General features: G+C 38.0%; 1 protein-coding gene across 1 annotated transcript in view; it reads left to right on the forward strand.

Annotated features, from left to right (window-relative positions):
• The window catches only part of LOC122814124 (cholesterol transporter ABCA5-like), a 951,316-nt gene that overhangs the window by 571,991 nt on the left and 360,815 nt on the right, over window positions 1-18,510 (forward strand). Inside the window, exon 6 of the mRNA XM_044086739.1 lies at window positions 14,992-15,218. Within this exon, the coding sequence (XP_043942674.1) occupies window positions 14,992-15,218 (227 nt within the window). The remainder of the gene's footprint in view (window positions 1-14,991; window positions 15,219-18,510) is intronic.

Below are 18,510 nucleotides of genomic sequence, written 5' to 3' on the forward strand. Positions count from 1 at the left end.
TATTCTAATATTATTTCTTCTCGTTCGGTTTTCCATATCATCAAGTTTTTCTAGTAAATATGTATTCTGTTGAAGTAAGAATTCAGTTTGTTGTTCTTCTACTTGAACTCTAGTGTCAATGTCACTTAATGACTGTTCAATAAGTGATATCTGTCCTTTCTGCTGTGTAAACATTTCTTGAAGCTGTTCCAGTTGTTGTGAGCACTTTTCTTTAAAAGTATCTATTTTATTGTCCATCTTTTCGATTTTTATTGTAAGTTCCTGTATATTTGTAATGAGAGACTGCAGGTCTTTTTTGAGAGAAGAGTCTTGTGCTGTATTCCTTAGATGACTCATGCTGTAAAGCTGATATTGGTGCTGATTTTCCAGTAATTAATTTGACAGGAATTATTCAAGTTCTGACAATAAAATTTTTCTTATAGATGCTCAGAGTTATTAGAAATAAGTTAGTAATAAAAATTTCTTCAAATTAAATATTATTTTGTAAAATTCCTGTCAGGAATTGTATTGAGGTAAGAGAGCTGAAATGAAGTGCAGCTATCAGTTCAGCATCCTAGCCACGCCCCCAGATTTGGTGTCTTTTGAGAGCCACGGGGCAGTTTTTGTTTTGGTTCTAATGGAGCGAGCAGGAGCATGAGAATCAAGAATAGTAAGGAATATGGAATTAAAGTATTTACCCTACCACATCATCCAGTGAAAGGGTACGCTACCGCATTGTCCAGTGAAAGGTGCTTTAGGACTGACCAATTGCAAGCTTTAATTTCATTTTGAAAATTGGTGGAGTTGAAGTTATTATTATTTCTGATGGCTTTAAAGGTTGTCTGGTGGGGGTTGTCCACCTTGTGCTTGATAATGTATGTAAGTAAGTGGTCACTTAGGTCATCTGGGAGGGTCCCTGATTTGTACATGTAGGGGTGGCTGTGGATAAGTATCTAATCTAGGATACTGTCTTTGTTATTGGGTTTGCTTATCCTGGTGGGGGAGGATATAAGCTGCGTAAAACCGTGTAGGTTGACATGGGTTGTAGGAGATTCTGGGAACAGGTGTTCTAATCAATGTTAAAATTTCCAAACACCGTAGTTTCTTGGGGGTAGGTACTGGATAATCAGTGGAGGATGTCCCCTAGGGTGTTTGTATTATTACCTGGGGGAATGTAAATGCAGACAATGTTTATGCATTTGTTATTGTTAATCTGTAGTTTGATAAGAATTTCTGCATTATTAAACTGGGGTGGTTGTAGGGAGACCGTAGTAACAACTAGTGTATTTTTATAGAGTACAGCTACCCCACCACCCTTTCTAGTAGTACAATCTAATCCAAGTATGTTGTACCCTGGTAGTATTACCTCATTGTCTTTAGTTACCGGTTTTAGCCAGGTCTCTGTAAGACATAATACATCGCGGGAGTAAACTGCTAAGAGGGCATGCAGATTATGGACCTTATTGTTTATGCTTCTGATATTTAGTTGGCAGATCACAAGAGAATTAGGGGGTCTATTAGCCAGTGTTATGTTAGCAGGAATATTAGTTTGGGAACTGGAATCAGCAGGTGGAGATGGGCCAGGGTTTGGGTGGATGTCTCCATCCATTGTCAGGCTGTAATGTAAGCTAACTATGAGTTTCATAATTTTGTTTATAAATTTTTGGTAATGTTTAGTTTTGGGGCTGATATACCTGGGTCTAATTGAGTGGTAGATTTTAGGAACGGTGGGATCAGGTATGTGAGGATTTATGAAGTGGTCAGTATTGTTTGATATTGATGTAGTGATAGTTTGGGATTTTGGGTTGTGGAAACCTAGGAAGGGCTGATTTTCATAGGTGCTAAGGAGATATGGAATGAATAACAGAGGTAACAGTGAAAATAGTAGCAGAATTTTGAGGGATAACATAGTGCCTGGCTGGGGCATTATGTTGGAACTGTATTTGAAGCAGGAGTAAATTAAGAAGACTAGGAAGATTAGTGGCAGGTGGGGGGGTTTGATATAAGAGGTTATCTTTGATAGGTTATAGTGGAGGGTGTGTGTTTTTTATAGCTTTAAATTTAGCACCACTGGGAGGGTGGAATTAGGGAGCAGGGCATGGAATGGAGCAAGCCTGAGCGGAGCGGGGCCAAACCAAACCCCGAGGTACCTGATTTCTGTGCATGCAAGGTAAGTCATTGTAACATGTTATATTGTATTTCTCTAGTTTTATACTACAGAAGTACACCACATCACCGAAAATGAACATCAAGTATAATGCAGAATGTGAGATTGCTGTAGCAAATGCACATAAATGAAAGCCACTGAGGCCTGTTTTTGAAAGGCTGTCTCTCTATCCACCATTTATATTCCATAATGAAACTTTCTGGTAGCAACAATAGGGTGTTCAGCTATAAAATTAGCTAAAGATTTCATGTCTGCATAAACTAAAGGACTGCTGGTGTTTCCCTGCTGGGTGAAGAAAGTAAATCTACATTTTTTGTCTGTGAGTGATAAAGCTGATTTCTATTTTAAATGCTCTATTTTGTTTTCTCTTTTAAAAATCTGTTTGACCTGGTGTTTTTGTTCTGTGTTAGAGAGAGACACTTAAATTATCTAAACAGCACATTTCACATGTTTTTTTCATTGGTTCAATTGTTTTTTGAGTGATACTTAAATATACAGTGAATGTATGGTTCTTTTGTCTTTTTTCTGAAAAGATTTCAAGCCTGCATAAACTTAAAACACTGCTGGTGATCCCCCTGCTAGTTTTTCTCTGCCCACCCTCCCCTTTGTTCATAGGTTCATAGGTAGGTACTAGTCTATCGGCCCTGGAGCCTATACAAGCCAGCCAAAAAGGTACCCTGGCTTTTGCCACCCAAGAAAATTATTTTCCTGTACCACTGTCGAGCAAAGCCACAGAGGTGATCCCTGGGTGAATTTCCTATTTCCCATCCAGTCATTAGAATTTTTCTTAAAGAGTGTTAATGAGGAGCTTTGTTTGATATAGATAGGTAGTTTATTCCAGAGAGTGGGAAGTCTCTGGGACAGGAATCTATCCCTCCAGCATGTTCTGTTTATTGTGGTGACAAGGTTTAGGTCCCTAGAGGGTGTAGCTCAGAGGGATTGGGATTTCTTTAAGTGGAGCATGTCCAACAGCTCTGGGTTTGACATAGCTTTGTATGTTAGGCAGAGATCACCTCTGAGTAGGTGATATGCAACAGAGTAAAGCTGGAGTTTTTTTGAGACGGTCTGCATAGGGCATCTGTTTGAGGCTGGTAATCCTCTTTGTGAGGTATTTCTGCGGCCTTTCCAGTTGTTGTAGATGTCTTGTGAGGTACATACCAAAAGGGGCATTGTACTCTATAATGGGTCTAAAGAGTGATGAGTAGAGGGGAACAATGACCTCTTTTTTCTGGATGAGAAACCTTTTGTGATGAGGTGTGCCACGTAGAAGGATTTTCTAACTACTGTGGCGATGTGATTATCAAAGGAGAGACTACTGTCCACCTGTGTCCCAAGGTCTCTTATCACACTTTCGGTGTTAAGTATACTACCGCCTATGTTGTATTTTATGGGTACAGAGTTTTTACCAAAGGGGATGACAATGCACTTTTTGGCATTGAGCTTGAGGCCATGGCTTTGACACCAGGCATCTGTCTCAGTGAGGCCCTTTTGTAGGATGTCCACATCGTTAGGAGTTACGATTATGGCTCCTAGTTTGCAGCCATCTGCGAACTTCGTTCAGCCAAAGACCTTCTCTGTTAGCCTGTACTTCAGAGAAGTAGATACCAAGCAGGAGAGGACCCAGGACTGAAACCTGTGGTACTCCACTTGTCACTGGTCTGAAGTCGGATGTGGAGTCTGTTACTTTCACAGTGTGGGTTCTGTCAGTGAGCCAGTTGGCAACCCATCTTGTGACATAGGGATTTATACCTAGTTTAGTGAGTTTATCTATAATTCCAGAGTGGGGGATGGTGTTGAAAGCCTTGGCAAGATCTAGATAGGCTGTGTGAACCACCTTACCATTGTCTATGGCTTTGGTGACTGCTTCAAAGAAGTCTATCAGGTTTAGGAGACATGATCTGCCTTTTACAAACCCGAACTGGGTGGGATCCAGAGTTTGGAGATTACCAATGTCTTTGTTTATAAGTTCCATGATGATACATTCCATGGCCTTGCAGACCAGGCTCATCAAGCTAATGGGGTGGTAGTTCCCGGGGTCAGTGGTGGATCCCCCCTTGTGGAGTAGGATAACTGTTGCTGTGCACCATTCAGCAGGCACAATGCCTGAGATGAGGCTATGATTGAACATGATACTTAGGTGGGGTGCCAGTTCATTCTGTAGTTTATGTAGAACGCAGCCTGGGATGTTGTCTGATCCCATGGATGCTGTGTTCTTGGCTTGGCAGAGTGTGTTTTTTTACCTGTGCAGCTGTGATTACAGGAACTTTGTATTCTTCCAGTATAGAGATGGGCTCTTTAGGGGGTGAGAGAGGGGTAAAGTTAGTACTGAGCCTATCTGCCAGGATGGTGGCAATATCAGTTGGGTCTGTATATTTAGTGCCATTGTGCTGTAACTCAGAGCAGATCTGAGTGTTGCCATTGAGATTCTCGACATAGCTATAGAATGCTTTATGGTTGTCTTTAGAATCAGTGGTGATTTTGTTTTCGTAACTAGCTTTGGAGGATTTTATCAGGGATCACAGCTTCTTACTGAGGCTGACCAGGGAGCTCCTCCACTCGTGGGATTTTTACTCTCTTTTGCAAGAGTTTCTTCCTTCTGTTGTACAGTTTGTTTATGGCAGGGGACCACCAGATTGGCTTCGTTTTTTTGGAGGATAGCGTCTTGGTTCTGTTTGGGATAGCATGATCCATGCACTCATGTAAGTGCTTATAAAGTGCAATTGTGTAGGATTCAGTAGTCTTAGCTGTATTGTCCATCTGCATGGGTGTCATGAAGTTCACCACTTCTGTCTTAAGAAGCATGAAGCTGGCTTTGGAGAAATTTTTTACCATGGTTTCCTTAATGGGGGGTGGAGGCAGGATGTGGATATCTAGGGTAATTAGCTTATGGTTGGATCGGACCAATGAGGCGTCGACTTCAGGTGTGGAACACCGGTCACTCATATTAGTATTGACTAGATCTAGGATATTGTTGCCCCTGGTGGGGATGCGGATAAGTTGATCCAGGGCATTGGAGTTTATGAATTCCAGAAAGCGTTGAGTGAAGGAGTTGGTACATGAGTAGTTTTCCCAGTTAATGGTAAGGTAGTTGAAATCACCCATTATTAGGGTGTTTGGTTGAACCCTAATATTTTCCAGTACATCAAGAAAAGAGGAGTGGGAATCCTGGGGCATGGTGGGTGATCTGTAGCAAGCTGCAATTTGGATTGCAGTTTTGCCCAGAGTTAGTTGCACTTGGATAACCTTGGCTGCATTATGCTGAGCAACTAGCCTGGAGGTGTGGATATCCTTAATGAATATGGACACACCGCAGCCTTTGGTGTTCTGGTCCAGGTTACATGGCCGAAAAGTGTGGTATGAGCTATAGCCTGGTAGTGCAGGGGTGCTCTCTGGAGCCTTAAACCAGGTCTCAGTCACTGCACAGATATTGATGTTCTCCATTTTAAGGAGTGCCTCGAGTGAGTGCATTTTGAAATTTAGACTTCTAGCATTGAGTAGCATCACCCTCAGTTTTTGCTTGCCTGTTCCTGTTATGATGGTGAATTTGTCATTTGAACCTTGCCTAAAAAAGGCACTATAGGGGTGGCAAGAACCAGTATCCGGAATCCCAGGGGTGACAGGTGCAGGCCATCTCTGGCAAAGCATCGTGGTCTGTCGACCATGTCATCCCAAGCAGACAGATACTGGATCCCTTTAGAATGGCACCAGAAGCTTAGCCAATTGTTGAAGTCAATCATTTTGTCCTTGTACTGCGGCATCGTTCTGGGTGATGGCAGAATGCTACTCAGGGCTAGGGTCATACCTGCCTGGTCTACAAGATCGTTGATCTCTTCCATGTCTCTTTTCATGTAATCCAGGGAGGTACATCTCAGGTCGTTCACAGCAACATGGACAATGACAGAGTCATATTTGTACTTGTTGTGGAGTGACCTGAGTCCATGGGTTATGTGGTGAATTCTGGCACCTGACAGGCAGCTGACAGTAACCTTCTCCTTGTTTAGCCGGTGAGTGGGAAATCAGTCTGCCTGACTATAGAGTCGCCTATGACTAGTGTGTTGGGTACGTTGTTTTGCCTTATTGGCTGTGGTTGAGTGGCACACTGAGTCTGTAGGCTATGTATCATTTGGGTTGTGTTGGGGGTGGAGGTTGCTTGCATTTCTGCTTTGGAAGTCTCTGTTGCTTGAGCAGATTATTATTGAGAGTGTGCGCGAATGTTTTTGTGCTTCTATGTGTGGATTTTGGTGGTGTAGATTTAGGGAGACTATGTGATGAGTGTGGTGTGGTGCAATTGTTTACCTTCTCCTCTTGACTGTCAAGTTCAGTCTTGATTGGAGAGAGCTTTACCTCCAGTTTGGCTAGATAAGTGCATCTCTCACAGGCTGTAGTGTTGGGTGGTAGAAGGAGAGGGTTGTCTGTGTACATGAGGCAATTTCTACATCGCCCCAAGATGTCCAGATTCATCAGATAGACAGGAAAGAACACTGGGAGCTGACCCTTGGACATGCCTGAATAAAAAAAAATATTTTCCTCTAGATAAGTGAGGAAAGTGAGTACAAGAGCTGTTTTTCTCTAAGCAAGTGAGGAAAGTAAGTACCAAAACTGTTTTCCTCTAGGTAATGAGGAAGGTTGAGTGATGTAGTAATTAGTAGGTTACTTAGTGCTTACAAGTTCTGAACAAGTGCTGATTATGAATAAGCAAATTCAAGTGCTAAAAGTAAGAATCTTTATCTGGACTAAACTAGTTACAGGAAAGGGGGGAAACAAGTGCAAATGTGTTGATCTGTCTTTTAATCCTGCTGATTTTAAGATGCCCACCCCTGCTGTATATTGAACTTAATAAGTTCCTCCGTTTCGTCATTGCTGTTGATATCTTGAAGTAATTATTTGCCTTTCCTTGTGCATTGAAAAAGTGCATTTTGCCTCTCATTGTCTGTTCTACTGATTTACTTGCTCAGAATTCATTATCTAGCTATCTGCTGCATAAAGTAATGTATTTTTACACTCTGTCAAACACTTGTTTTACTTCAAGAGGTCAGTGGATTTTCCTTCTAGTGCACTGAGAGGTAGCCTGGTCTGTTTAGGCTGGGGAAAACACCTGAGATTTCTGCATGTAGTTTAATGGCCTGCAGGGCTTATTAACCAACATATCTTGTTTTTAATGCCTTTATGAATTCTATATAATTGAGTGGCTTTTGTCTTGTTTATACATAGCGAAGTACAGTACTTTTATTGAATAATTACACTTTTATAAGCTGTTTAAAGTACACTGCTGTATCCATGTCTTTATTTGTTTACAGTAGGATTTCCCTCCAGACACTTCTTTAGTGTGCTTTTACATTAGGAAAACTGGAATTACTCATCTAGTGGCAGTAGGTGTTTATCTGGTCTGTTTGAATTGGGAAGCACACAACAGAGCTATAAGTATTTTTTTGGACTTCTCTTATATACTGTGACAGTGGTTTACCAGTTTCTTAAGCTATTTGCTGATATGTTTGCACTTTATAGCAAAAAAAAAAAAAAAAAAAAAGAAAGAAAACTGTACTGTTTACTTCAATTAGTTAATTGTACATTGTATCTGTTAGTTGTAGGTAGTTTGTGTGGTCGTGTTACACTTGGGCTCCAAACCAGCTCTTCTATATAAGAAGGTATTTTTCTGCACCCTTGTGGCAGAAGAGTGCTGATCTAACCTGTCTAAGTTTGGGATTGCTGATGGAAGGCTTACTGTGTGATTTCCTGATTGGTGTTATATTAAAATGTATTTCACTTTGCTCATAATTAAGCCTCGCATTTGCACAGTACTGCTTTTCACACACTGGCGGTTAGCAGTTGCATCTATAGATGCAAAAGGCTAGCAGCTCAGTTTTCCTCTAAACAGCTGTCAGTGAAACCCTGCCAAGTTTTTCTGCTGTTCTAGGAGCAAGCCATTTGTACACTGAGCAGTGTTGCCTTATTGATCAACCTTAGCCTACATAAAGTATAGGTCCCTTTTGTAGTCTTGGCTCTACCAGCACAGTCCTGTCAAATTAACCCATTCCCTTCCCTAATAAAACATACAGTAAGAGTCTGCTACCATGGATGGGCAGTTTCCCATCATCTCTCTGGCTGGCCTGATAGACATAGGCATCCTGAGGCAAAGAAGAAATTGTCTCGTATACTGACAACCACTTACTCCTGAAACAAATCAATACTTTATGTGAGAGACATAGTTACACTATGAACTTGGAGACACAATGCTCACATAAGAACAAATCAAATTCCAAACAGGTTGTCAGAACACACACACACACACACACACACACACACACACACACACACACACACACACACACACACACACACTTCCCACATTAAATAAGGGCATGATGCATAAACTCACATATGTGGAGGTTCTCACTAGTAACTTACCAAAAAAATCAGAGACCCCCCCAAATGGAAACCACTTCCACATATAACAATGCAAAAAAACACATAATAACACAAACACCAGTGTCTCAACAAATATGCATATAAGGTGCAACATCACAAAACCTAATGTATTGGTCATAGGTGACTCCAATGTGAGACACAAAAATGTTCCCCTCACCAGGTTGGATGGAATGGGTTAGAGTTAGCTGCCAGTCAGGCGTCAGGTGCCAGGATTCATTAAGTACTCAAGTCACTCAACCAGAAGTACCGGTATGACTCTGTCATATTCCATGTACCACACCTTTGGAACAGGCTCCCACTTTATGTCAAACAGAGCACCTCATTACCCTCTTCATACATAATCTGGAGATTGAATGGGTAACTAAATTCACTGGGGGTTCCACCTGTGGTCCCTCTTGCCATAAATGCTGATATTATTTCATCTCAGTCTGTTTTCTAAATTATCAAATTTATCTATATGCCAGTTTTATTTATTTATTTTACTTATTTTAAAAGGATTTAGTCTGTGACTTACATTCTATTATTTTCCCTTCAAGGTTGTTTCATAAGAATTTCTGAATGTTCCATTTTCTTTCTGGATACTTTCTATTTTAGTGTCCAGGATTTCCATTTTAGTAATATAGCCTACATGCTGGACATTAGTAACTGGATATCTTTTTTTAACAGGAGAATTCTGAGTACCATTTTTCGCTGGTTCATGTTGAAGTCTCTTCTCTCTCTCAACCAAGCAGATGAAATTCCAACAAGAAAATTACAGCTTTTTAAGATCTTATTGCTATAAATCTTATCTTTACTAAAATAGCTATCAAGTCTCCAAATTCTGGGGGGCGTGGCTAGGATGCTGAACTGATAGCTGCACTTCATTTCAGCTCTCTTACCTCAATACAATTCCTGACAGGAATTTTACAAAATAATATTTAATTTGAAGAAATTTTTATTCCTAACTTATTTCTAATAACTCTGAGCATCTATAAGAAAAATTTTATTGTCAGAACTTGAATAATTCCTGTCAAATTAATTACTGGAAAATCAGCACCAATATCAGCTTTACAGCATGAGTCATCTAAGGAATACAGCACAAGACTCTTCTCTCAAAAAAAGACCTGCAGTCTCTCATTACAAATATACAGGAACTTACAATAAAAATCGACAAGATGGACAATAAAATAGATACTTTTAAAGAAAAGTGCTCACAACAACTGGAACAGCTTCAAGAAATGTTTACACAGCAGAAAGGACAGATATCACTTATTGAACAGTCATTAAGTGACATTGACACTAGAGTCCAAATAGAAGAACAACAAACTGAATTCTTACTTCAACAGAATACATATTTACTAGAAAAGCTTGATGATATGGAAAACCGAACAAGAAGAAATAATATTAGAATATATGGTCTACCAGAAAAATCTGAAGGGGACAATATGATAAACTTTCTTACCACCTGGATACCAGATGTAACAAAAATACCTGAAGCTCTTTCATATGGTATAGAACGGCATAGATCACTAGCAGCTTCTGGAAATGCTTCTTCTCCGGGTAAGAACAAGCCGAGATCTATAATTGTGAGACTTTTTTCTACACAAGATAAAGATCTTATATTAAGAAATGCTTGGGCAAATTCTCCCATCAAATACAATGATTCATTAATAAGATTTGACAATGATTATTCTACAAAGGTGGTTTCAAAAGAAAAGAATTTCTACCAATAAAAAAACCTTGAAGAAAAAGCAACTGAAAGTCCATCTTTTATTTCCAGCAAGACTGAAAGTTTTTCTACCAAATGGAATAAAAATCTTTGAAACAGTAGATTCAGCAATAAAATACCTTACCAACAACAACATCCTAACACATGAAGAATCTATGGACTGGACAATAAGTACACAAGAGAAATGCTGAAGTAAATAATTGGAAAACTGTTGAGCAAAAGAAAAAAAACTAAAGGACAAATAATCTTACATATGTTATATTCTGTAAAAATCTAAATAATAATACTAACAACAAAAGAAAAGTTCTTACTGTCTTCAAGTTACACCAAAACAGGTACTGTTTTCAATTATATTTTAAATGTCAAAATTAGCATAAATGTAAATACATTTATCTCAAATCACATCAATATACTAAGCATAATTTAAACATTACTCTATTTTTCATTATTATCCATCTATTATTTTCATATTCTTAATCAGAGTAATCAATGCATAATAATGTTCCCAAATAGTTTATTTATTTATTTATTTATTTTCTCTCTTTGTGTTTTGTTGTTTTTATTTTTCTCTTCTTTTATTAAATCTTCATTAACTTATAATACTTTAATCAGTATATGGTTATATTGCTTAATAGGTATAGTAATGGCTGCTATATAACTTATTATCAGTTACATCCCTGATAGTACTACTTTTTATAAGTTAAAAGTGTCCCTGTTTGGATAAACGCTAATGCTGGGCAGAAATGTGTTGCTTTTGAAATGAAGTATTTCAGTTAGGATGTATCATAAGACTACTTTAAATAATCTTAAAAGATGTTCTGCCTTTGACCCATATGCACATACTGATATAGTCCAGTGAAAAAATATGTTTTAAGTGATATTTTGAGGCTATAAGTCATGTGTGTTGTGGCTCCAGACATCCGGAGTTGAAAGATGCTTGTGACTAGCTTAGATATCCTGTTGTCTTTTCTTTTGTAGAGAAATAAGGCATAGCATGTTTAAAATGCAAAGTTTGACAGTTGTGAACACTACTCCACAAACGCACACTACATGAGTTTGTCACCAAATAGGAGGGAAAAGAAAAAAAAGAAAAAACACATACCTTTTCCTGCTTGGTTCTCAAGACAATTTAACAGCCACAAACATCACTAGAAACTTGAGTTACTTATTGCTTGTCGCATTTACTTGTGTATGCCATCCCCTGACTCTTTCTAATTGACGTCTAGTCAGAAAATAAGCTAGGTTCACATTTAAAGATACAGAAACCTAAATTCCTTCTAAGGAAACATAAATAATATAAAAGGTTCATATAAATATACACAGATATTTATTTTTGAAGCACTTTCAGTTTATGGCTACTGATGTCTTCTAGCACCTTGATAGATAAGGACATATATCTGCTTGTCTTTCTATCAGTTTAGATTTCCAGACATTTTAGCTATCCCTTACTATGTTTTATACAGCAGAGTTTAAAAGCAGAAATTAATCATCAGCAAATAAAATCACTGCTGTTTTACAAATTCTCTAAAGAAACTAGTAAATGTCAAGCAACTGACAGGTTTGTTTTGGGGAGGGTTGCCATTTCACGCTGGTGCTCCTGCAGAATACTACTGATGTCCTGCTGCGGTGGGCAGGTGGGATGCAACAAGAAGGTTGGATGTGCATTTGGCAAATCAAACATTTAGATGGCGGTATGGTATACTAGATGGAGAAAGTGGAAGCAATGATTGTATAGGCAACTATAATGAGTAACATAACAACAGTGGATTTAACCCGGTGTCAATTATACAATGTTTATATCCCATGTGGCTTTGGGCTTTGTCAAGCATCTGTGTTCTACACACATATTGTGTTGGATCTGATTTGAGTGGAAGGGGAGAGGCTTAGCCCACACCCTAATTTGTTACTGGATTGCCATGCATTATGGGCATGCATTGTGGCAGGTACTCAATCCATCCTTAGATGGCTCATGCTGTTTTGCTCATCTGAATGGTGACTGCGGCTGTGCTCTTCTTGTTATGTTGCCTGGCTGTGGCTTCACCCTTCTTATAATATTGCCTGGCTTTTTACATTATCAAGAATGACACAATACTAGTGTATTATCATGTTACTGTTAGTGTGGACAAGGATGCTTGACAATGCAACTATGATTCTTGATCCTTTCTGCAGGTGTTGTCTGGCAGTTGAGAGCCTGGTTGTTGGACCTGTATTTTTGTGTTTCAATGTGACTGCATGAAAGGATGCCAGTATTAGTCTGCAAGTTTGGTGGGCAGTAGATTCATTGGGGATTGATTTGAGGAGACACTTGTATTATGGCTGGGGCACTTGACATTTGATAAATGTATCCTCTCAATGATTCTGTCTGGTCATTGGCTGTAAAACAGCTTTTCTGAGAAATATTGTTGTGGTGCCAGTTAATGATTTGGATTAAATGTTTCTATATACAGTCGTGAAGCAATTGCCAGGATAAAATGGTACTCTTGCAGTGCATGGATCATAGTGGCTGTCCTCCAATGTTGGAGGAAGGTGTTACCCCATGGTTTGAATCGTACTTTGTCTCTTTGCTGCAAAATGGGTTGGGAATTTTGGCCTGTAATATTTTCAGTACATGGTGGTTTGAATCTTGGCAGCTTCCATTGTTTTGATGTGTTCTCCAGTATACTTTTGTTCAGTCATAGGATTGAATTACTGGTGTTGAGTAGGTCAGGACTGTATCTCCAGCACTTGTTGTCAGCAGATAGACTCACTGGTCGGTGTCAGTCTAAGCTGTGGGAGTTGATGTGTGATATACATAGATGTTTGCTTTACCTATGTACTGTGTCAGTTTTCATTGTGCAGGGTCCCTCTGAGGGTTGATGGAAGTGTTGGCAACAAGACACGCTGTCTAAATTGTGATCTTGTTGTCTCCAGCCATGGGAATTGTCATTGAAAAGCTGAAAAATGCAATCAGAGGAACATATTTAATGTCTACTAAAGAAATATTAATATACTTATGTTAAACATGAAATATGATGTGGTTTCAGAACTATTCTTTCAACAGATGTATGAAATATACAGTTATAGATTTTAACATGATGTTTATTTTTGAAATGATACTACCTTAATCTAAATATTTGTACCTTTTGAAACCTGCTTAGAAGTAAGTATTATTGAATTACAATAAGATGAGTAAAGAATATATGTATATATTTTAAGTTTGTTTGGTTAGATTCACTAACCAAGCGAAGAGAATATTACAATAGTCTTTTTACAAGAGACACTTATTAGATGAAATACAAAAGGTAATGCTACTCAAGTTCAAGAACTTACACAATCAATAAGAAGTATACCTACTAATTCAGCATACCTGAGATACTTAACTAATAGAACAAAAAATAATTCTACACTTTCAGTGTTCAGAACATATATACAAAATTACTCTTTTTGGCACTTACTTATGAAAGGGGAAAATTCTAACAAAGGAACAGATAATTAAATTGTTAAAAAACAAAAACTACATGAAAAATCATACTGGGATTATTATACTTTAATAAACAACCATCCTCCAAGTTGAAGAAAAAAAAAAAATAAAATCTTCCCCAAATCCAAACATTATTAAAAAAAAAATAAATTATTCACTTGGAGATATCTACAGAGACACACTACACCACATAGAACACCAAAATGTATTCTATTGAAGATCAATGTTGAGATGCCCATACCAAAGATAAAAGCAGATTAACATGCATGCAGCATGTAATGTATATGTCCATATATGTATATGTATTAATTATCACTGTTTATCAGACTATAATTTTCTAATTTTCAATTAAGAAAATTTTTCATTTAAGAAAACTCTCAAATTGTGTTCCACAAAACCAATTAAACTAAAATCCTATAAAAGCTATTGGCAATTAAAATGGCATCCTTAATGATGAAAAAATGAACACTGAAAATGAGGCAAGGAATTGAGACTTTGTAACAACACATGCTCACATGGAAATATAAAAAGTGAACACAAAAGAACAAAATTAGAAGATACTATTACTAAGATTTGAAAGTACTGGAGTACTCTGGATACTTGAAAATATCATAAAATATATATCAATCTAACTTTATCAGATATATAATAACATAGTTATATAATGTTATAATATAAATTTTGTTATAGTGGTATAAAATGGTTAATGTTTGTTAATTTAGAATGGTGTTTAATGTTTTTATTCTTAATTTCCAAATATGTTATTTATATCTTATTTGAAAAGTCTCCAAATTCTAATTTTTTGATTAAATTTTCTGTCAGAGAAAAGTTTCCAGTCACAGAGCTTTCACCAGTTACTGCTCTCAGTTAGACATATTGCCATGACTCATCTTTCCATACTTTTGATCAAAGATTTACTGCTACTTGCAAATATCCTTGTATGTAACAATACTTACAAGTTAGACTGAAAGCTTTAAAAATGCACATAAAGTTGATGCTTCATTTGAATCCAACTAAACCACAGTTCCCTAATTTTATTAAACTAAAGTAGTTGGAACATTTTTCCTATTTCTAAAGTGCAAGAATTGTTTTCCAATTATCATTTTACTAAAACAAAGTTGCTTCCACATACTGCCATTTAAGTTACGGAAATAAAGACTTGTTGCTACCTGTGATTTAAATCTTAGTATTAGTTTAACATCTTGAAAACAGCACAATAATATATTTATTTATCCATTCATTTATTTGTAGGAAAATACAAATCATTCGGTATGGGAAGAACTCTTAACAATGGAAGTTGCTCACAAGGAGTCTCCTGACATTTTTGAAGAAAGAAATGAGATGTTTATCCTTATGGTTCTTATAATAATTATTTATTATTTACCATTTGTGTATTCTCTATCCTCCATTCTTGTGGCGGAAAAGAAAAGATTAAAAGATTTGGTGGTTGCAGTTGATCTAAAAAGTTCTGCTTTATGGTAAGTTAATATGAAACAGATTTTTAAAATTTTAACAGTAACTTACTTTTAACATTTCTTTTAAAAAATGGCATGCTTAATAAAGCTGCATATTATTGTGATTTTTGACGATTAAAATAACAGTCTTTCTTAGTGACAGAACTAAATTCCTCAGCAGTTCACTAAGTAAAAGGTAATTTAGATTTACATGATGATATAACGTTTATCTGAAAAATAACTGTTTCATTACATTTTAATGTTCATTTATTCAACAGTAGTCTTACTTATTGAGCTGATCAATACCTGTAGAGAACATTGAGCATTCTAGAACTTGTACTCACATTAGATGTAGCCATTCTGTCTTTATTCAATCGTGGCTTTATTCCTCCTTTTTTTCTTTGTGTCTTGTTTTGTCTGTGATTTGTGATTGTATTTTAACCAGTGGAGTTAGTATATATAGTAAGGGAGGGTGTGGGGGGCATAGCCCCCCTCAATGAGGTGTGCCCCCACCTATTTGAAACATTGTAAATCATAAACATGCATACTTACAAGTCAAATGAATAACCCTTTCCAGAAGATATTATATATTGAAACTATGTGGGGGGTCTATGCTCCCCACACACCCCAATGTGGGGAGCTGTGCCCCTCAACCCCCTTACTATATATACTAACTCCAGGGTCACACTACAGTGGGGAACAGGGCATATACCTTTCGACAAAATGAGTTTTAGTCAAATGAGTTTTCAGTGAAGTGAGCTTTCAGTGAATTGTGCTCAGGGAATTGAATTTCAGTGAAATGAGACTTGTATCAAATGAGTTTCAGTGGAATGTGCTTTCCAGCCAATGAAGTAGACACACACACACACACACACACACACACACACACACACACACACACACACACACACACATATGTTGTTGGCCATATGAAAGTCGGCAGTCTAAACGGTCAACATTCTGAAGTAGACGCATATATATATATATATATATATATATATATATATATATATATATATATATATATATCTTGTATATGTAAGCCATAAATTAAGTCAAATGTGTTTTAAGCAGACAGCTGTTTTGTCAACACTATTTGTTCAACAAAACAGATTATCAATAGTAGGACAAGATTGCTTCAATATCAGGGTTGAGAAATATGCTCTTCCATTATCATCAGAGGTGGAATATTAAGTAGAAAGGGGTACTCTGTTTTTAACTTTCATGCTTTGAGTTTATCTATCATAGCATGTGTATTAAGTATCAAACATTTTCAACCTTTTTTAGTTGATGTTATTGATGTCAGTATTTGCGTGTTTGATTAATTTAGTACACTATATATGCTATAGAGTTTGTTCATGAGTTTATCATACATATATGTGTAATATATATATATATATATATATATATATATATATATATATATATATATATATATATGGGTCCCCTTCAGAAGGCTGAACTTTCAAAAGCTCGACTTTCATATGGCCAAGACCATATGATCGAACTTTTAAAAGTTTGAGCAGTCTGAATGGGGATCTCCATAGAGCGTGGAACAGGAAGATTTCCCTTTACCACAATGTAGTGCGATCTCAGAGTTGGTATATTTAAATAGTGGAGGGTATGGGGGCACAGCCCCCCATGTGGGGGGGTACAGGGGGGCTTGCCCCCTTCTAGTACTGTTTAGTTTTTTTATTTATTTATTTTTTCACATTTTCAAACATCCGGCCATATGAAAGTCGAACATTTGGGTGTTCGATTATGTGAAGTAGACCCATATATATATATATATATATATATATATATATATATATATATATGGGTGTACCCATAGTCGACTGCAATAACATCAACCACATATGGTCAAAAACACAGAAGTTGCCACTGTACTATTCATGCATCAAGAAATAACTTTCTAATAATAATATCACCACAGGATACGTGCCCAAGGAGTGGCGTACGGCAACTGTGGTCCCACTCCACAAAGGTGGTGCCTCTATGGACCCTGGTAATTACCGCCCCATAAGCTTAACAAGTCTAGTCTGCAAAGCTATGGAGAGGATCATAATGGAGCTCATAAACAAAGATATAGGGGACTTGCAGACATTGGACCCGACCCAGTTTGGCTTCGTCAAGGGCAGATCATGCCTTTTGAACTTGGTCGACTTCTTCAAAACAGTCACCAAGGCCATTGATGATGGAAAGGCAGTCCATACAGCCTACCTTGACCTTGCAAAGGCTTTCGACACAATACCCCACTGGTATTGTAGAAAACTTACCAGCTTAAATGTAAACCCATATGTCACAAGATGGGTTGCAAACTGGCTTAAGGACAGAACCCACAGGGTTAGAGTTGCTGGCGCTATGTCAGACTCCAAGCCGGTCACAAGTGGTGTCCTACAGGGCTCGGTTCTTGGCCCCCTATTGTTCGGCATCTACTTCTCAGAAGTACAGGCCAACATGGGAGGACTTTGGCTGACAAAGTTTGCAGACGACTGCAAACTGGGCGCCATAGTTGAAAGTGCATCAGACACGGATATCCTTCAGAAGGGACTCACGGAAACAGATAGCTGGTGCCAGAGCCATGGCCTGAAGTTAAACGCCAAAAAATGTATAGTCATACCCTTCCGGGAAAACAAGGTAACCCCAAGCTACCATATAGGTGGCAATCCACTAAGCACAGAAGAGGTTATCAGGGACCTGGGGACCCAGGTTGACAGTGGCCTTTCTTTTGACACTCACATTGCTAAAGTGGTTAGAAAGACCTTCTACATTGCCCACCTGATCATGAAGGGATTCACATCCAGATCTAGTGAGGTCATTGTTCCCCTGTACTCTTCACTTATCAGACCAATGATCGAGTACAATGACCCATTCGGGATGTATCTCACCCGACATCTGCAGCAATTGGAGAGACCCCAAAAGTTCCTCACCAAAAGGATAAATGGACTCCAAAATCTGTCATATGCTGCCAGATTGAAGAAACTCCAGCTCTATTCAGTGGCATACTGTCTGCTCAGAGGTGACATGTGCCTGACATACAAGGCCATGTCCAACCCGGAATTAATGGACATGCTCCACCTCAAAAAATCCAAATCCACCAAAACCACTAGAGCAAGTGACTTAAACCTTAGCACGGATATAAATAGGACATGCTGGAGGGATAGATTTATCACTCAGAGACTCCCTATGCTGTGGAATAAAATCCCGGTCCATGTGAGGCAGAGCACCTCGCTGGCTCTGTTCAAGAGAAATCTTGACCTGTGGATGGGAGATCGTAGGTTTACCCCAGGAATCATCTCTGTGTCACTGCTGG

Source organism: Protopterus annectens, chromosome 10.part0 (genome assembly GCF_019279795.1).
Source record: "Protopterus annectens isolate FY-2018-M chromosome 10.part0, PAN1.0, whole genome shotgun sequence".
Classification (NCBI taxonomy): domain Eukaryota; kingdom Metazoa; phylum Chordata; order Ceratodontiformes; family Protopteridae; genus Protopterus; species Protopterus annectens.